Genomic DNA, 20899 nt, shown 5'->3' on the forward strand with positions numbered 1-20899 from the left:
AGAGTTTCCAAAGCCAGAAAGCAATTCCATGTCAGTTTGGAGACCTCAGGAGACATGTCATTGTGGCACTGGAAACCAGCCTTGAGGTTTCTCTTGATGCTAATGCAGAATCACCATTCATTTCACTGGGAACCAAGGCATCACACTGAATATTTGCCTTGACTTTCCCACTGTGATGATCTGGGAGATGTGAGAATGTAGAATTTTTTAATCAGGCAATATCTGTTAAGAGTGCACAGAATGCTTAACAGAGCTTCTGACCAGTGAAGTGTGTGCTGAACTCACTTAATAGAACCTCCATCAGTGATTCAGCAGTCAGGGCATAATAAATGAAAGGGTTAAACACTTCCATAGAGAGAACAACGAGAATTCTTGCAGGAATCTCAGAGCAGGAAAAGGGAAGACAGGTGTGGTTTAGGAGCAGGGAGGAGCAAGGTTGGTTTGAGCATTGAGTGAAGGGACATGGAGTGATTTGAGGAGGATGTTGTAGTTCAAAAGACAAGTTGTGAATTAAGGGATTGTACACGGATTTGAGATGTTTCAGAAGACCTGATCCTTCTCTAGGAATGTCTGAGTGACAGAGAAGCTGAGAGGGACTGAGATATGCATGGGAATTTTGGTATTTCTGCCCAAACCAATATATTTCTCATGAAGACCTGCAGTGGTTTGAGAATCTCACTGCTGAAGAAGTAAATGAATACATGGAGATGTTTGTGTCTGCTTCTGGCAGGGATAGAATCAGCTCTCAAGGCTCAGTGACTGACAGGGCTGCAGCACAATACCCTGAAACTCCAGCACAGAAATAGCACTTGGCTTCTGTTCAGGCTTCAGAATAAAAGCACTTTTGGGGTTCAGTGGACTGCAGTGCACTGTAATTTTCTGGTGCAGATCCAAGCACAGTGAGCCCATGTTTGCAAAAGTCTTATTTCAGATTTTCATTCTCTGTTGTATTCAGTTTCAGTCTAAAAATCCTTCATCTCATTGCATAGCTATCTCTAATTTATGTTTCCATTTCTTCAGCAATGCTATAAAAGAAGTCAAATTGTCATTTGTATCTGTCAGTAGCCAATGAAAACTTCTGAAATTATCAGAATTTGTATTTCTTTGATTGCATTAGATTGCCACAGCTTTGCCATCCTGTTTCTCCCAGGGGTTGGGAATTGCAGTACAAAGACTGTGTGAGATCATTTCTGTCACTTATTTCTACAGAGTAGCTTGGTGTATGATTTATAAATTTCCAGTATTCAAAGCCAGGCTTTTGCCTTTCTTAAGGATTAAACCCATTTTTTCCTTTAACTGACAAAATTGTTCACCTGTATTTTCATTGCATGTTCATGTTTCCTCAAGAGTTCAGTCCTCTAAAGTTATAAATGCTAATTGTAATCCACAGAGGTGATTTAGAAAAGAAAATAAAACTTACTATCCTCTTCAGCCATTATACATTTTTATCTTTTCTTCGAAATTTATTTGCATTTCAATAAGTTGTAAAGTGCACCTTCTCAAATATGAAATATTCCTAACAAAATTACTCCTAATAGTCCCCTAACTGTGCTTTCTGGTTATCAGAGACTCTACACATTGGCTAAATGTGTCAAATATGGCTTATTAATTTCAGGTATCTATTCATGTTTATGAGCCTGAAATCAATACAAGTAGCACGATTTACACAGGTACTGAGTCAGGCCTGGAATTTTAACATTCTCCTGTAAGCCACATGATAAGGATTTTTGGACAAAATAAAAATTTCATAAACACTTTCAAGTTTTAGACCTATAAGCCTTTAAGGCGATTTCAAAAATTGTTTCAGAATTTCAAAGTCATTTGCCAAAAATGAATTTTTTAAGTCCTCATTTAGGTTCCTACACATGAGGTATTGCACTCTCAGAGATATTGATCGCCCAGAACATCCACTGAGATGAATGAAACCTGGAAGACTGAGCTCCTCTGACAGGAACCCTATTTTAAATGCATGAAAACGTCTTCAGGAGTCTAACTTTTGGGACTCAGGTGTTGAAAATTGTAGTAATCATCTTTACAACCATTTTCTATTCTTTCTGTAGTTCCAGAAGTGCTTGAATCATTCACAGTGTGGATGTCCCCAGTCCACTGAGCTTGTAATGCTCCCAGACTGTGAGGCAGGGCTGCTCACAGGGGTGCTGGGGGAGCTCAGCAGGGGGAGGAGGGTGTGTTTGTCCCCATCCCTGTCCCCCTGACCCCAATAACCCCCCAGACTGTGATCTTTAAAGGAAATAAGATAAAACATTTATGACAGAGTAGGACCGAAAGTACTTTTCTTCCTCCAGCTTGCTTTCAGCAGCAGAGGCTGGCCAGGCTGATGAGACAAAAGGCTTGTGTCATCTGAATAATGATTTGCCATAATTTTGGGATTGCTCAGTAGCAGCCATGGAGAATTGCAGTGCTGGTGTGTCCCCATCAGCAGTGAGTGTTACAGACATCCCTCCAGTGTCACAGTGCTGCATCCATCTGTTCAGCATCGCAGCTGACAGGAGTTTAACAGCATTGCTTGCTTCTTTGCAATCAGATTAAGATGGTTTTGGCAGCCAAACCCACTTTGATTCCAAATAGACACAACTTCTAATGAGAGCTTATCCCTGTTTAAATTTCCAGCTCCTGGCATGGCCAGTGGATGCTCCAGAGAGCGTGACCGTGGTCACCATCGCTCCGGATTTCCACGGTGTTCACAGCGGCTGCATCACCAACCTGAAGAAATTCACCACCTACTACACCTCAGTGCTGTGCTTCACCACCCCAGGGGATGGTCCTCGGAGCCCTGCCCAGCTCCTGCGCACCCTGGAAGACAGTGAGTACCCAAATTCTTCAATCTCTGCTTCGAGTTTGACCTCAGGTTCTGCCGCTCTGCACTCTCTTCTCATGTGACCTCGTGTCAGATGAAGACCTCAGCCAGTTTTCCATGGGTGTTCTTTCACTCTGTGGCAAATATTTCATTTTTTTTTTGTTGTTTCATTATGGACTAAACCTGGGTGAATTTTTTTATATTGATGATTAGCCAAGAGCTTCATAGTCTGGTTCAGCCAACACACAATGTGTTAAGTCTGTGAATCCTTCTGCTCTTAAATCCATGTTCAGGCACCCAAATAAATATGAATTGATCTTCTTAGGAACTGAGCACTGGAACTTCCTGTGGAGGTCAATGATTAATTTACGATTGTTTCCTGCTGTTACTCAATAAATTGAAAATGTCTGTATCTATATTATATTGCAAGTGTTTGTGTGAAAAAACCAGGATCACAGCAAGGCAGTATCTCTTGCATCCTGAAAAACTGGAGGCAGGATGAAATAAAATGAACTGGATGGTTTAGCATATAAATTGTTTCCTGCATCAGAAAAAGGTTTGGTCTCTGTGGCCCCTTGAAGTTGTTTTCTCAAGACATATTTGTGCCTAACAAGTGCAGTGTGTGTCTGATGCAGATAAATTGCAGTGGCCCTCACAGCCAACTGTGTCCACAGTGATCCTGGCTCTGGCCAGTGCTTTGGGAGCATCATAAACACTGCTGCACGTTTTCAGGTTTAAACAAAATTAAAAATGTCTAATTCATCCATTAAGATATTGTTTTTAGAAATACTGCTCTGCCTTCATAGGGATCTCTTGGGTTAGTCAGTATTCCCATAAAGGGGAGTCCAATTGTCATTAACAATCACAGGAGTGAGGCTCAAAGTGCTAATCCAATTTTTCACAAGATACTTTTGAAGGAACCTGGAGAAAATTATTTTCCCATGGATTTTCCTGGTGTGGTTACACTCCTCTATGTACTAGAACAGGTCACCAGAGGTGGGAATTTAAGGACCAGAAATCTGTGTGAGCCACTAATCTGAATTCCAACTTGTGTGTCTGAGATGAAAGCAAAAGGTGTGGTGGAAGGAGAAATGTGCATTAGGTTCCTCTGTGCAGTATCAGCTTTTTTGCCCATTTTCCTGAGGGAAAAAAGCTTCAGCCAGTGATGATTTGTAAATGTATTTGAGTTCATCTGTCTTCTCCCTCTCAGCACCGTAAAACCCCATGGTTGATCTCAGTGAGTGCAGAAGGGTAAGAAACCAAAGATACAAAACTCTTTGGATTTCACAAAAAGTAATCAGCTGGGAAGGGGAAAGAGACTGTTAATATTTCTGCTGAGGGATAGGCTGCAGAAATGAACTTTAAATGCTTTCTACAAAGTGGGAGAAGGGGCAGGGTAATTGCCCTGTCTCATTGAGGCTATCTCAGGAAATGTTGGAGTCACATTTTAAACACAAGAGAATTCCACCAGGAAACACAAACCAAGAGAGAGCCAGTCTGGTGTTTTCTGGATAATCTGAGACATTTCTTGGTGTGTCCAGCTCCATGCTGCAAGGAGCCTCAGCAGGAGAGATGAGCAGGATTGATTTATTTATTTCTTAATCCTGCAGAATTGCTTCTCTGGGTTTTCACAATGATGGAGAAGTTCTGTGCAGGATGGTGTAATGTATCTTGGCAGAGAACTCCTTGAAGCTGAGTTGCTTCAGGATTTATGTGGTGGGAAAAAAGATTTGAAAGGCCTGTCATTCATGTTCACAGGTGATCATTTTCTGTCTGGAGAGCAAAGTTAGGCAATCCTTTAGGAAAACAGGGATCTGTTTGCTGACAAGCTGTAGGTCAAATAGAACCTGACATCCAGTGAGCAGAAGCATTGTGTCCTGGCCTGGAGTCACCTGCACCTGTGTTTCCTGATGACTTTAAAATTGGGCTGCAACTGCAGGGGCTGATTGGAGCAAAGCTTTGTGAGTGTGTGGTTTCCATATCTGCAGCTCCATGGTCCCAAACATTGATAATTCCATGCTCTTGTTGGGCGTTCCTGGGATCACTGCAGGCTCAGCAGTTCTTCTGTGGTGCTTTGACTACTGGGTACTGCAGAGTGGATTTGGAAATTTTCCTACCTGGGACTGCAGAGTTGCAAATGGGGTTTAGCTGACCTACTGGCAGGGTTTGGGCTTTTTTTGTCATAGCTGGAGGGGAATGGGAGGCTGGACTAAGCTGAAGAGGAAACAAAACATGAAATTGCAGACAAGAAATTGCCAACTGATGTCAGTGGAGCCGGAGGATACTCGGGCAGGCATCCAATGACAGAAGCACAGTGAATATAAAGTGAACAAAACCTCCTTTTTCCAGTACATCGATTGAGGACAGAACAGCATTTGGATCAAAAATCAGTCAGGTTGTCTTCCTTGAAGATCAAAATTGAGGGAGGATGGCATGTTCTTGACAGTCATTCCATTTTATGCTCTTTCATTGCACACTAGGGAGCTGAAATTTTTAAGAGCTCTTGAGCTACATCATAAAAACCCTTTAAAAAGTTTCACACACTTGTATTCATTTTACAGAAGACAGTTGCCATTATGTTGGACATTTTTAGAGTTGTTTTGAGGGAATTTATCCAAGCAGTGGCTCATGATTCTGTCCTTGCTGTGACCTTCCATAGGGAAAAGGCTCTTTCCAGGTGAGAGGATTGCTGGTGGTGCTGCTGCACAAAAGAGGGCAGGTAAACACTTCACAGGTATCCTTGAGGGAAAACAGCAATGCTGTTAGACCTCCACACTCTTGGGATGATGACTGGGTGAAATAATTGACATGATGATTGCCAGAGTGTTTCTTCCCTCCTTGTGTTCTCCTCTCACTGAAGTTTCCAGCTCCCTTAGCCCTGGCTCAGGGACATAATTCTGCATCCCAACCCTGCCACATGAATCTGATCCCAGTTAAGTGGTGTTCACCTATTAACAACTTCCCTTTTCTGATTTTCCAGAGCCAGGAGCTGTGGGACACCTGAGTTTCACTGAGATTCTGGACACCTCGCTCAAGGTCAGCTGGCAAGAACCTGTAGAGAAAAATGGCATCATCACAGGTATCAGCTGCTATCTCTGCTTTTCTTCCTGTTTTTTGTTCAGAGTGTGTGGGGTGGAATGTGTTGTTGCAGTGGAAAACTGTGTAATGGAGCATTTAGGGAGAATTGGGGCTATTGCTGCTTTCCTGGCCCCTCCTCTGGGTAATTGAGATGTCACCAGGGAGTGTTACACAAAATGCAGCTCCAATTACTGGCAGCTCATGATTGTGGTTACTGGAAAAGCAGTTTGTGCTAGAAATCAGCTCCCCACAGGGTGTCTGGTCTTGTTAAATCCTCCGTGACCTCCACCTGCTTCACTGAATTTTTGGAAATTTGTGAGACCGTGCTTGGCCTTTGCCCCAAGGGTGGGGGGTCCCTACACAGAGTTCACAGCTGCAAAGTCTGGATTGGCATTGCTGAGGTTTGCAATCAAGACCAAGCCTGAAATCAGCAGAATCCTTCCTCTGTGATCAAGTGGTCTGGCTGTGGACTGCGTGGCAGAATTTGCATGTCATTACTTAATCTGTTCTAAACCAGCACAAGGGTTCAGAACTCTCTTGTTTCCCTTTGATGAGTCTGCCATTTGACAAGCTATTTATCTATTTACTGTATGCCAGTGTCGATACAACAGCAGCAGCTTCATTATTTTTCATAAAGGAAGGTATAAACACTTGAGGAAACCTCTAGTTCTTATCAACAGAGGCAATATTGTTTTCAGATGGGAAACTATTACAGCTGCAAAGGATGGACATCCCATTTAACAAAAGTTTTGAAGCACAAAAAAGCTCCCAGATTTTAAAATAGTGGAGATAGCTGGGAAGGGAGAAAATAATTTCATGTGGATCAAAATATTTTGGTTTTGGAGTATCAAAATGTTCAGGTGTTTTTTTAAATTGTGTTACCGTTTTTTAAAAAATGCATTTTAGAATTTAAGAAAAACAGATTTTTTGACCCTTGACCACAGAAATGTTGTATCAGTCTAATTTCCTGAAGCATTTTAACTTTGACAGGTGTAATTATTTTGATGGGGTTTCACTGGTCAGTGTTTTCTCTGTGTATCTGTGACGTGCACCATTTGTGTGCTCTGAGCTGTTTGTGGCATCCTCATGCAGATCCTCTCCTGCCTCTCCACCACAGAAACCTGTCTGAAATATGCACTGATTTAAGTGGTTTGAGAATAGAAACTAATGACTCCTGAAAGCAGAGCAGTATTGATTCAGTGAGGATGGCCAAAGCCTTTCAAGCCCAAGTGCTTAAATTTAGGTACCTCCATCCAGGATGATGTAATACTGATCCTTGTTAAGCTGCAGGTAGCAGCTCTGTGCTTGGTGTTGCAGAATTATTTTGTTAAAAAAACAAGCTGCCCCCTCCCAGAATGGGTTGAAAGTGGATGGAGCCAAATGATGGGCTGGTTTATATTTGGGGTAAATTGTTTCAGAAGGAATTAACTGAAAACGTTCTCTTATTCAGGACAAAAAAAAAAAAACCAATGTGAAAATGCCCAGTAGAGTCTATAAGGAAAAAGAAAGCTATTTAGTGATGCAAATTGCATTTGGGCTAGAAGAACAGCAAAATTGTTCGTGCCCTGAGCACCTCAAAGGTTTATAGAGGGCTGCTTGGAGATCTGAGTGCTCAGGGAGGCAATTATTCATCATTTCTGCTCATTGATGTCTTTACTGGACCTTCTTGCTCCCTGCACGGGCACTGGGAGGAGGGAAGCACGAAGGGGGTGCCCAGCAGCCAACCTGCTCTGGGAAATTGCCCATTACTCTTGCTGTAAATCTCAGTATCTTCCTCATTCCCTCAGCAAACATTGATTTATGAGGATCTGGATGTGGACGGACAGTTTGTGATTGGGTGTAGTGCTCTCGTGTAGAGAATTTACTCCACATCAACAGAAAATTGTTTCTGCAACTCCTCTGGTCATTAGTTCCCGTTAGGCAGTGTTTTGTGGAGTGCCAAAGAGTGGGGGAAGGATCTGTGGCACCTTCCCTGTCCTCACTCACACCAAGAGGTTTTCCAGGGGAAACCCTCTGGAAAATCCAGCTGTGTTCGTGGCAGGGATCGCATCTGGGACGCAGGGAGTGAGCTCTCAGCAGCCACATGGCCCAGGGTTCTGCCCATCTGCCACTCAGTGTGGCTGAAGTGCTGCTTGGGGGTACAGTGCTTCTTGTTCTGTTCCTTCAGCACTTTTTTTTTTCCATCTGTTTTTGTTATGCCTGATTGCGTTTGACTTTGTGTCTGCTCACTGTGTATATACAGATTTTCTGTTCTCATCTTTTATATGACTGGAATTTAACTGTCCATTGGGGACTGAAATCCCCGACAGTAAATACTGCCTCTTTGCCTTTACTTCAATTTACACTGGAATTCAGGATATTTTTCTTGGTGAACATTTTTTTAACTTTTTTTTTTTTAGAAAATAAATACACAGAGACTATGTGCTTAATGGGCGGGAAAGCTGGGTCTCATCCTGTGGTCACAAGGGAGAAGAGATAAAATGTCCAAAGAATAATCACCAACATTTGATGTATAACCTAAGCTTATCCAGATGGGAGAGGAGATATCTCAATCACTGAAGATTGCCTGGTGCATGCTGAGTGACACTTTCTATTGTCCATAAGCAACAAATGGATAGAGGGAGCATTAAAAGTCCCCTGCTTATCTTCCTCTGGTTATTTATTGTCTGGAACAGGCTGCACCCACAGCTATTGAAAGAAAAGACTGTTTGTGATGGTCCTTCTGTGAGCATCACATGCAGGGGACAGCCAGCCCCCACCTTTCTGCTCATCCTCTGTTAATTCAGGCAACAGAGTCCTTAAACTTTGTCAAAATCTTCCTACAGCTCACAATCCTGTCTGTGCTACATCAGCTCTGGTCTAGCAAGTTATTCTTAAGCCTTTTCAGAGAGCATCAAAACACCACAGTGTTTCCAAGGCATCGGTAAATTACTGAGTTAATTAATTCCCACTCAGACACTTGTTTAGAACCAGTTCCAGATGAGCATTCAGGAGTTTTTCCCCTTCCCCTCTGCAGTGCAAAGTCAGAGGAGCATTTGTGGCGTAGCTGGAATTGTTGAAGCATCACCTTCCTTTATCACTGCCCCCTCACCTGAAACTAATTAGTGACTGTGTGAGCACACTGAGCCCATTTTCATGCAAAATCAGGTTAAGATGAATCCCTGTCAGTGGTGGTAGCTTGAAAGAGAGGACAGAGGAAGTCTCACACCTCTCAGAGTCTAGCAGAAATATTTGTCTCACCATGCTTTTGGCTCATGAGATGATGTTTTCTTGCTGATTAATACCATGAGGGGTTTTGCTACATCAATTCATATATGTTAATCAGCTTATCATGTCTTTTTATTTTTAAAAAAATTGAAAAAAAAACCCCTTCAAGCGCTCCAACTGGTCTGAATTCCTCATCTTTGATGATGGGAACAGGAACCCAGTAGGGAGTTTCTCTAGCCAGTTTGCCTTGTGCATGGTTCACTCAGTGGGATTCCTTTCTGTTAGTCCTTTTCACTCACTTCAATTTCACAGGCATTCAAGAGCTATGTGTATTTTTTTTATTTTTTTTTTCACCCTCTGAGTCAAATCACAAAGAAAGCGGCAATCAAGCAAACTTTTCAGACATGCTCTCCGGGGACTGGCACAGTGAGGTTCACATAGGTTCAAATGAGAATAAAGTGGGACTGGGCAGGAGGAGGACAAGCAGATTTGGAGGTAAAATTGAGCAAATCAGACAGTGGAAAGTTTCAAAAGTTCTTGGAAGGCAAGTGGTTATCAAAGAGATAAAAAGGAAAGTCTGGTTATGATAGAAGAATAATGTGGAGGTCAGGGCAGGTGCAGCTTTGGACAATGCATTGGCTCCAAGATGGTTTTGAAAGAAAGGATAATGATTCACCCTGCTGAAGGATTTCTGCAAGGAACAAGCAGTGGGGAGTAGAGGTTTTTCAGTTCCTAGAAGATTCCCACAATGTTCCTGCCTGATTGTTATTGTCAGATTTCTAAGTATTTCTAGAGAGGCAGCACTGAAAGTTGCTTCAGCCTGCAAAGCAAGAAAGTCCTACTAAGCACATAGAGGTTTTTAATTAGATATTCCAGTAGATTTTATATTTTATAAGTGTTTCTTCCTGCTGGCTTCGTGGAGTTCACAGAATGAAAGTCCACCTTTCTGTCAGGTTATTTCCAGGTTTCCAGGCCAAGCATAGAAAAAGAAGACAGTTGAGACCTCATGTTCCCCTGACAGGGAGATAATGCTCTGTGAGATATCTGTATCAATTGTTTATTGGAATTAACAATATTTTTTAAATACTTGGGTATTTTAGGCAGTGTTTACTTCAAGGAGGGCTTTTTTTCTGTTTATAAAAGGTGATCACAAGGAATGGCATAATTGTCCTAGAGCAGCAATTCACCCTAAACAGCTTTGTATTTGCCCTCGATGTTGAAGGGGAAGCATCTTGCTCAGTACTGGCATTCTCCATTTGATGGCAAACCTTTTTCATTGCACTCAAAAAAGAGCATGGACCACATGTACCAGTGGTACCTCCTTACAATCAATTACCCCATCAAATGGCATTGGTACCTCTGTCATTTATCCCTCAGTCAACCATTCCTCAAATGTTCCCAGCTCAATACCCTCAGGTGCAAGCTTTGAATTGGCCTCCTCAAAACTGATTCACCTTTTAAATAATTTTTCTTATGAAAGCATTCCTACTGGAATTATTAGTTTTTTTCAAAGAAGACAAGATCTTTTGATTATAGGCAAACCAGCAACAAAATTTTTGGACTTTCAGTCCTTCCAGCTGTTGTTTCAGTAAATTCTAATGAAGAACTAGTGATTTTAGCTCTTGCACTCCATGTTCCTGTGATAATTCCACCAAAACCACCTACAGCTATTGCATTTCTTTTAGCCATGAATACAACAAACAACACAAAGAACTTTCCAAAGAACTCAGTTATGTCTGTGCCCTTTGGAACCTCAGGTCCTGAGGTCTTTGGGGTGCAATGTTGAGACCACAACCCACCAGAATTCCAGCGCAGAATTCCAACCTGCACGCGCAGCAGTTTCTGTGGATTGTTGGGGAAGCTGCTGAGGTGTGGGTGATCTGTTTTGCAGGGTACCAGATCTCCTGGGAGGTGTATGGCAGGAATGAATCCCGGCTGGCCCGCAGCCTGTCCAACAGCACCCTGGAGTTCAAGATCACGGGGCTGTCCTCCCTCACCACCTACACCATCGAGGTGGCGGCCGTGACCGCGCAGGGCAGCGGCGCCGTCACCTCCTCCACCATCTCTTCTGGAGTGCCCCCAGGTTGGTCACAGCCTGCAGGAAACAAAACAAAACAAAACAACACAAAACATGCTGGTTCTTCATGTTTCTGTATTCTAAAAGTCACAAGTTACTTCGGTTCAGCAGTAATAAAAATTATTTTATTTGTAAAGCGCTGGGGTTCTTTGCCGCCTAATTTGGGTTTGATTTTTGGAATGGACTGAAATGTTAATGTGAAGACATTTTAGTTTGAAATTTCCAGGAAGTTGAGGATGGTTAATACAAATACAAAAATAAAAAGTTGTAGGTATGACAATGGAATGGACAAAGTAATAAAGTGGATACAATACAGAATCTCCTGACATTTACAAAGTGACATCAAAATGAAGCCTGAATCAATTCAAAGTGTTGCTTTGGGGGAAAAAACAGAGTTGGGTGATATTAAAAGGAAAGGGATTTTCCAAGTGGAAGCAATATAGCTTATGTCAACTAGGAATGTTTCACTTTTATAGTGAAACTAAAATCTTATTTACAAGAATTTGAAGCTGTGGCCTGAAAATATATTTGGGAGGAGGCAGTGCTGTCCCACATTGTCTGAGTTACTGTTTGGGCACCTGTGCATTTACCCTTTTTGTATTTTGTTTTAAAATTCTACACTCTGCCCCATCCAGTGTAAATAGCAAACTAAACAGCCAATCCATACCTCAAATAAGCAGTTTCAGTTAATGCAGAGGTTACAGAAATAGAATTTTCCAAAGTAGAGCAGTTATTGCTCGTCACTGAGACAATCCAATTTTTTCCTTCTCCAGTATTATTTAACTTTTCTGTGTGTCCTAAAGTATGTTTGCCCTTCTTTTCCCTAATCATAGGTAATTGTGACAAGCTGCAGACTGGATCAATGCCATGATATCTGATGGCAGGATGCCTGCCAGATAACAGCATTATCCCACTTGGGCAGGGTTAGTTTATCGATCGTGGTTCCCACAAATGTGAAGTAAGAACCAAGAAATCTGGATATTTGTGGATACCTGAAATATCTGCCAGAACCCTGCCCATTTTTGGCCTGTTGCACTTGCACAGAGTCCAGCATTATCATAAAATCACAGAATGGTTTGGGTTGGAAGATAATTTAGTTCCATCCCCCTGTTATGGGCAGGGACACCTTCCACTACATAATTTATTTATGGAAATATATAATAATAATAATAATTTCCATTTATTGTGTGTGCAGGTAGCTATTGAGAATTTATTTTAAACACTACGTATTTAATGTCTTTCCTGGACTTGCTTTTGTTGTTAATTCAGATGATATTAAAAATGTAAATGCCACTGTAGTCTTGGCTGATGGAAGACAAAAATCTGATTGGGGCTTCAGATTTTTTTCCTCGTAGGAGGTCACCTTCTTTATTTGCTAAAGGAATTGGAAAAAAAATCATCTACTTTAATCAGGCTATAGAAAGCCCTGGAAAACCCAGATATTATAGGTCAATATTAAAGACACTACCCAAAACCGAGTTTTTCCAGTTGTAGTTGTATGTCCTCTAAGAAGTAAATAAAAATTTTTGTAATTTAATTCTGGGGAAACAGAAGTGCAGTGGAATTAGGTGACTTGGCAGACCTGGAGCTGGGAAATGCCTTCCCCCCAGGACCACCAGGGCTTGTTCATGGGCAAGCTTGTTCAAGCTTCTCTAAAATAGTACCTGTAATTCTGTAGATGGGCTCTTTCTTTTCTCATTTGATCTATAAAAATGTGGCGCATGCTCAGAGAGCAGAAATAGTAATGCTTTGGGTAAAACTGCCAAAAAAGAAAAAAAAAACACAATTGAGGCAAATAGAGCCCTTTTCCCTGTGCTTTTTTATGTTGGAAACAATGTCAGCTTGTGTTACTGGCTCCTAGACAAAGAGTGTTTCTACCTCTCATTTACTCTTCTGTTTTCTCCAGAACTTCCAGGTGCTCCAACCAACCTGGTGATTTCCAACATCAGCCCCCGCTCTGCCACGCTTCAGTTCCGCCCAGGATACGACGGCAAAACCTCCATCTCCAAGTGGATAGTGGAGGGGCAGGTACAAAATTGTCTTAATGGAGTTTCTGTGGGGTCAAAAAGAGCCCAACTAATTCATTCCTGTTGGGATTTCAGTTTTTGTTTAACTTTGGATCAGAGCTCCGCTATAAATGGCCTGGAGTTGCTGTTCAGGGGGTTCTGGGAAGGTTGGGATGCAGGAGAATTTGAGAGGCTCAGTTCAGAAATGTCTGTGTCAGCCAGGGAGAAAAGAGTCAGAGCAATTCTGGGACTTCTGTTCAGAAGAACAACTGAAAAATGTGATATATAATGCATATGTATGTGAGAATGCTTATCTTTCAAATAATTCATGTGGGGTTTTGTGTATGTTCAGAAGAACACCAGGTACACCATAAACAGGACACACAGCAGAGCTTTAGTCCATCCATCTATTTTAAAAAGGATTTGAAACTTGTGTTTAGGTTCTGTGAGGTATCTTTTCAAAAGTTTGGAATTATTATCTCATAGATTCAGAAGTATAGGAAAAATTGCACTGAACAGTAAAGCTACCATTATTCATGAGATTGAGTGTATTTTTCTATCTTGTAATGGAATATACCAAGGTTTTCTATCCAGGCCTCTAGATATGAATAGGATCAATTCTCTTCTCCATCAGCTTTAAACAATATCCCTCTTTCTGCTGTCATTATGCCTTGGAAGAGTTATATATATATTTATATATATTCCTCATTTGTTCTCCCAACAGATGAGCTTTGCTTCTTCCTTTCCACCCACAGCTCTTTTAAATGCTATAATCTGTTTTTAAGACCAAATGTTGGACTTCTTAAATCACCATCACCACTTAGACATGTTGATACAATCACTTCACTGGGTAATGACTTTGTTGTGAACAAGTTGGTACATTTTGTGCCATTTATATACATATTATGGCATATTGCAGAATTAAACACCAAAATCCAATAATATGGTGGCTTAGCACATTCTGAGGAGCATTTTCCTGATGGAACACCACACTGATATTGCTAGGAATTCGTTAATTCAGTGAGTTGCAGAATGCTACTGAAGTGAAGCAAATTTGAACGCTTTAAAGCTGCAGTGGTAATTACCATGAAGTTCATCTGCATCCTTGAAGAGCCCTGGGTACAAACAGTGGTTTGAACACTCCTTGGAGTTTTTCTTGTTCACAATCCCTCACCAGCATCTCATGCATCACTAGAAAAGTCCAGGGGATTTTGGTTCTGATAGATCCAGGAATTATTTGTTCTTTTTGGGGAAGGAGCACAGCCAAGTCCTTGCAGAATCTGGGCAGTCCTTTTAACCACGACAACCCTACAAGTTTCTGCTTCACCACACCTCACTGCTCAGCTTCAGCACAAGAAGAAATGTTGCTCCTAGTGGATTTCAGGAAGAAATAAAAACTCTTGCTCACCTGATTAATGGAAATCAGTTCAGGTATGCGGTGAAATTGGTGAGTCCTCAAGGATATAGCAAATCCTGTTTCCAGGATGACAGCTGCATATAATCCTTTGTTCACAGCCCCTTTCTGCCAGCACTCCTCTCAAACTCTTTCTCTCTGAAAGTGCAATTTCACAGCACTTTCAGCCAATCTAAAGCAGAGCTCTCGTTGTCCTGCTCCTGTTCCCCAAGACTTGTCCTCCTCCTGCCTTCTGTGTGTGCTGACACAGGATCAGAGCTGGAGCTGCTGCGAGCTTTGATCCAGCCAAGAACAAATGAGTTTCAAATAGATCAACTCTGCACAGGCTGTGTGTGATCAGAGCATCACTGTGAGGGGAGGGGGTGTGAACATGGCACGGGGAGCAGAGAGAAGGGCAGGAATGGCTCTGTCTCCACTTGGATCTAAACTGCCTTGGACCTGCCCACCTTTCAAAGAGCTTTTCAAAATTGGTTTTTCTTCCAGTGCCACCCCAGTCTCCATTTCTGCCTTTGATGTGGTCTGTTCTCAGCTGGGATTTGTCCATGCTGGGCTGCAGGCTGATGTTACAACATCTGTATTTTAGCATGGAAAACCATAATGTTCTTTAGGACTGTGTTGGATTGAGGGGCTGTGGCTGTACAATACTGAAATGGAGGGAGGGGTTTTTCATTCTGGATCTTTCATTCACTGACCCATGTGCAGCTTTTAATAGCAGTGTTAAGTGTTTCATGGCTTGGCATTAAATTAAAAGCCACTTAAGGGGTGGTTTTGCACTCTCTGATTTTAAAAGATGGTATTGCCCAGGGACACGGTGACATTCAGCTATAAAACACTAATCTGTGATTTGGGCACTTCATCTGTGTCCCTCCCCCTCTGCAAGCTGGGCAACACCTTTGCTTTGGACACCCCTGATAATTCTGACTCTTCCATCTCTACTGGGAATTTACCTCTCACTCTCAATGTCTGAGTCCTTACAGACTAAATTCAGCTGTTTTGTATTCACAAGCACAACCAACCTGCCACCAACGTGTTTCTCTTCTTTGTTCCTTTATTTGGCAGAAAGCTTCCTTGGTGAGGGCAGGTCTAGAAAATGTTCCAAGTGCTCCAGTTTGGCTGAGAGCCATTTTTGGAGTCTGATACTTCATGAACAATTTGGATGAGAAACACAGCTGGGAATTCCAGCTGACGTGAAATTTTGTGCATCTGGCCTTGGCTTCTGCTTTTTGTGCCTGGGTGTAAATTCATGGGAGCCACTGTGGAACTAATTCTCAATTATGTCAATGAACACGAGAAGAGATCAAGTCTTTAAGAGTTCAGTGTTGGTAGATACTGAAATATAAAGCGTTAAAAATCCCATTTCTGTGTTTCTAGTGAAGGTACAGTCTGTACTTTTGAAGGGATTTTGAAAAAAATCACTAGATTGTTTCTTTTCCATCCTTTTTATCTAGACTCAGTACTAGAGGAAACTGGATTTCCAAACAGAGAGCTACAAAAATGTACCAATGCTGTTTAAAAAATACTTCTAACTTTTTTTCTCTATTACATGGAGTATAATCTAAAGGGAAGAGGCTCAAAGGTAATATAAAGGTTCCACTGACACTTGTTCAGAGGCACCAGCAGTCCCCCTGCCTTGTGGCATTGCCACTCACAGATAACTTGTTCCTCCACAAAGAATTTCAGTAAATCCTTCCAGCCATCCTGTCCTCTCAGATGCAGTTAGAGCAAATATTGCAGCCCTTTTTTTTGGCAATTTTCACCAAGAATGACTATAAATCCCTGATGGTGTTCATGTAGTTTCATGTTTGCACTCTCTGGCAGTTGCAATCCAGTTTCTTGTTTTTCTTGTGTTGGATTTTTCCTGGTGTTTTGTCAGGAAAAATGTGTATCAATTGCTAATGGAATGGTTGGAAAGGATCTTGAGGATCACCCATTTCCAACCCATCCTGGCTGTGCCTTGATGGGTGCTCAGTCCACACCATAACCTGATTACAGAATCTGGGATAACTTCTGCCCAGTCAGGTGTGTTTTTCTGGTGATTAACATCATTTGCAGGCAGCACAAGACCTGCAGAATGGCTGAAAGCTGTTTCTGAAGAGGCATCACATTTCCTGGACCCATGAGTGTTTGGGCTATTACAGAGAGGTTTTGCTTAAAGCCTTTCTGCTGTTTTTAGAGAGATTTTTGTATGAATGTCATGGTGAGCAGGAGCAGAGTTTCAAAGTGGTAAAACCTTTAAAGTATAATCTCTGTGATGCCTTCTAAAGCTGTGAGTTGGGAAAGAGGTTGCAGCTTCACCCATGAATTTGTGTGGTTTTGTGGGTGAATCAGTGACCCAGATAGGATTCATCCTTTGCACCAGGTGATTCTCTGGGTGTCGTTTTCACTTCGGGGCTGGTAAATAAAGTGTCTGAAACTCTGACAGTTTTATGCCCTTGACAATCTCTAAATCAAAAATGGCTGAATCGATGTAAGGATTTAGTGAGGAAAAAAATTGCACCCGGGCTGACATCCCCTGAACCGAATTTCTCCCAAAGCGATTTCAAATGTGTGAGTTATGGACCTCTAAAACGAAAACTCTGACACATCTTGAACTATAGCAGGACACAGGGTCCCTCTGTAATGTACAGAAACACTGTGTTTTCCTTTCCTGCAGTTAGTACTTCCTAACTGAAGTTTTGGAGGCATTGCTATCTTATGAACATTATTTTTTCATGCCAGATTTTAATTTTTTTGTGTGTTTTCTTTTTAAAGTCAGAATTCTGCAACTTTATTCATGCATCAGAAAACGTTGAGTCATTTTATAAAATATGTAACATTTTCCTTTTAAGAAATGGAGAAACTAATGCATGGGGAAGTAAAAGGCTCTGACATCACTCCCAATATTGTTTTACAGTGTCTCATTTCTGCAATAATAAAGGAATATGCCCTTTTATTGCACGTATTGCCTTGGGAGCAGCTGGGGGATGGCAGTGAACGTGTGCTGAGCAGTGATGGCTGGTGGTTATTGAGCATGTGAAGTGTCTCAGGGGACAGAGGTGTTTTCATTGTGGCAGTCCTGGGGTCCCTGGGCACAGGGAGCTGGGAGGGTGCAGAGTGTGTTCCTCGAGGAGTTTTTATGCTGATGGTAACAGAAAAGCAGTTGGTGCCTCATCTGCCTCCCAAAACAAAGCACCCACGAGCGTGTGATCTGTCAACAAACACCATCCTGCTCTGAAGTGTGCATACACTGTTATCCAAGAAAACAGCTACAAGAAAGAAGCCTTTAACTTCACTTGATGTTCTGCAGAGCAGCTCAGAGTGGGCTCTCCTGCCCCTCAAAGGACTCTTTCATCCCAACCACTGCCCGTGGTTCTTTCTGCCCCATGGGAATCCCTTTGTACTCTGATTCTTGAAACTGATACGTTTCCTCTGATCTGACATCAGAGTGTTTCAGCAAAAATAATTTCCTTTTCCTTCCACAGCCTGAAACTTGGAATCTGCTATAGATTTTGGGAGAAGTTAGAAATACAAAGTCTATCACTGAAGGTTCTCTTCTAAGGCTCGCTTCTGAGAATACATATATATATATAAAAAATAAATAAATGAAACTTCTTCTGGGCAACATGGAGCTACTGCAAGATCCTTAATATTTCCACCTTTGCAGCCCACCAGAAAATGTCTCACTGAGTCAATGTCAGCCCTGCTGGGCCATGTGGTCCTTAATGTGTATTAATGACCTGCCTGCTCTGCACAGCAATTGCAACCTGTGGGCCTTTTTTTTTTTTTTTCTCCTTATTTGGTTAGGCAATAAATATTTTTAAAAGCTCTTACTGTTTTTAAAATAGAAAAAAGACAACTTAGTCACCACTGGAGATTATTTGCAGCCTCCAGAGCATTGTGGATTGTTGCTATATAATTACTGCAGCACTTGGAGCCGATGCTGTTAAGTGCAAGATTTGCAAAAATAAGCATTTACTATAGACTTCCTACAGTATTAATAGAAAACTCATTTAATAAAAAGTGTTCTCTGTTTCCTCAACAGAAATCAACCCTCTTGTCCTTTCTTTGTTTGTGTAGGGCTTTTTTATCTTTTAAATCTCTTTATCAACTCTTTGTTCTCCAGGTTTACTTTAGGGATGTTCTGTTTTACTGTGCAGATCTGTCTCCACCTGTTTCCCTTCATCTTCCACATCCATGGGCTTCACTACAATTTATGGAGCTTGGTTAGGACTGGGAATTTTTAAAGGTCCATAATTTTCACTACCATCTATTTTATATATTGTTTAGTGTGTGACAGTGGCCTTGGTCCCCAAAAAGTCTGAAAGGCCCATCAAGACCTGCTCAGCCACATCCTCCATGGACTCAGTGTTCTGCTGGCAAGATCAGAGAGGCTTCTTTCCACAGTGCAATGCAGAACTTATTTCTCTGGCCTAATTTTCTTTGTGTCATTTCTTCATGCACAAACATAAATATGCAGCACATCAAGTCCTGGGTGAGCGAAGAACTAAAGCATCTATAAATAAATCAGGCTGCTTCTCCTGAAGGGAAAAAAAAAAAAAAGAAAAGAGTGAATGAAACCTAATTTTCTATTTGAAGTACTCGTGGTATGTGAGATACTTGGGGCTGTGGTGCCTGTTGAGTGTTTGACAGCATCTGTGGCTGTAACTCACACACAGAACTTGCAAGGGATCTTTTTAAAAAAGATTAAAGGAAATAGCTCTTTACACAGTGGGTTGTGAGCTTCTGGAATGTGTTGCCACAGCAGCCTGTGGGAGTAGATAGTGTCAGTAGGTTGAAAAGGGCTAAGGGGTCTTTGTGGATGTTAAATCTGTGAATAGACACTGAAGGAAGAGGTGCCCAGGTACCCTCTGTCACCCTTCAGCCCCTGGCTGGGGATACCAGGGCGAGGTACTGGGCTACACCCAGCCTTTGTGGCAGGGTTGGAACACCAGAGGAACGTGCTCAGTGCTGGGGAATTATTCCAGGGGCCTTGCCTGAGCTCCTCTGCAAATCTCCAAAGTGAATCCCAGCCATCCACCCCTTCTCTTCTCCCCCTCTCCACACTCCCATGGCTCCCAGGCACAGCCCTGCCCACTCCTGCTGCATCCTCCAGGTCAGGCTCTGGCCTCTCCCTCATTCTCTGTTGGCTTCCTTTTAAGATTCCTCTTCATTTAATCTCCAGAAAGCTGCATGGAAAGCAATGCTCAATTCTCATCAGTGTTTAGTCCCTTCTAACACTGCCGTGGCTCAGGGCCCGTGTTGGGCAACATGTTGTGATTAATTAATACGAAGGGTGGCTCATGGAAAAGTCTGGTCCAAGTGCAGAGCAGCAGATGAGGTTAAAACTCTTTTGTTCTTTGACTTTGTTCTTGTTTCTCTGTCTTTATTTCCATGGCATTTTGCCTCCATTGAGACTTACTTAGTATGCATCAGTTCCTGCGAGTTATTATCAAGGCTATTTTTCATTCTCTTATATTACTACTTGATACTTTTGTATTGTGGCAGGAAGATTGAACAGGGTATTATTGCTCTCATGGTGTTTTTTTCTGGAATGGATCTTATCACAGGATCCAGTGAAATCCCATCAGGTACAAGGAGACTTGGCTAACTTAGCTGGGTTTTCTCTGTACAAATAACTAGTCATATAAAAATTAGTATTAACTGGAAAATGTGTTAAACAGCATTTGTGCTTCCACTGCTGTGATGACACACATTGTAAAATATATAAATATAAATAAATATATTTATTTGTATTTGTATTTACATATATATATTAAATCTACTTTGTATTCCTTCTTACCTTTCCTTTGTACAGGTTGGTGTGCTGGGTGATGAAGAAGAATGGGTGACTCTTCATGAGGTGGAGAATGAACCTGATGCTCAGATGCTGGAGGTACCAAACCTCACTCCTTACACCCATTACAGGTAAGAACAGCAGGTAATTATCTGCAACATTGAAAAAAAATGAGTAAATAGCAGCATGGAACAGCTTTCCTAATCAGAAACATCTGGCTGGGGTTTATAATCTGAACAAAAGGGAAAAGCTTTGCTGTTTTCATAGGTTGTACTTAAAATTACTAATCTGATATTGTTAATTGTAATTCACAGAAAATCCAGTTGATAACACTAAGGAAATTCAGGTGCTCAGTGAGATGCTTTTACAAGTAACTGCTGTCCTGTGACTTCCCTCCCTGAAGAGAGCACCAGTGGAACAGCAGCCAGTGACAAATCAATCGTACTTAAACTGGTGCAAACCTGTAATCACATATTTGCATCAGCTTAAACATCGCTTTATTGATTTAACTTAATTTGGTAACATCAGT

General features: G+C 41.7%; 1 protein-coding gene across 4 annotated transcripts in view; it reads left to right on the plus strand.

Annotated features, from left to right (window-relative positions):
- Nucleotides 1-20899, plus strand: part of SDK1 (sidekick cell adhesion molecule 1) — a 388639-nt gene that overhangs the window by 281974 nt on the left and 85766 nt on the right. For all 4 annotated transcript variants that reach the window (XM_033074164.2, XM_033074168.2, XM_033074167.2 and 1 more), the window contains 5 exons: nt 2629-2821; nt 5796-5894; nt 10992-11183; nt 13084-13205; nt 20392-20501. In XM_033074164.2, coding sequence (XP_032930055.1) covers nt 2629-2821; nt 5796-5894; nt 10992-11183; nt 13084-13205; nt 20392-20501 — 716 coding nt within the window. The remainder of the gene's footprint in view (nt 1-2628; nt 2822-5795; nt 5895-10991; nt 11184-13083; nt 13206-20391; nt 20502-20899) is intronic.

The sequence above is a fragment of the Catharus ustulatus genome, chromosome 16, assembly GCF_009819885.2.
Source record: "Catharus ustulatus isolate bCatUst1 chromosome 16, bCatUst1.pri.v2, whole genome shotgun sequence".
NCBI lineage: Eukaryota > Metazoa > Chordata > Aves > Passeriformes > Turdidae > Catharus > Catharus ustulatus.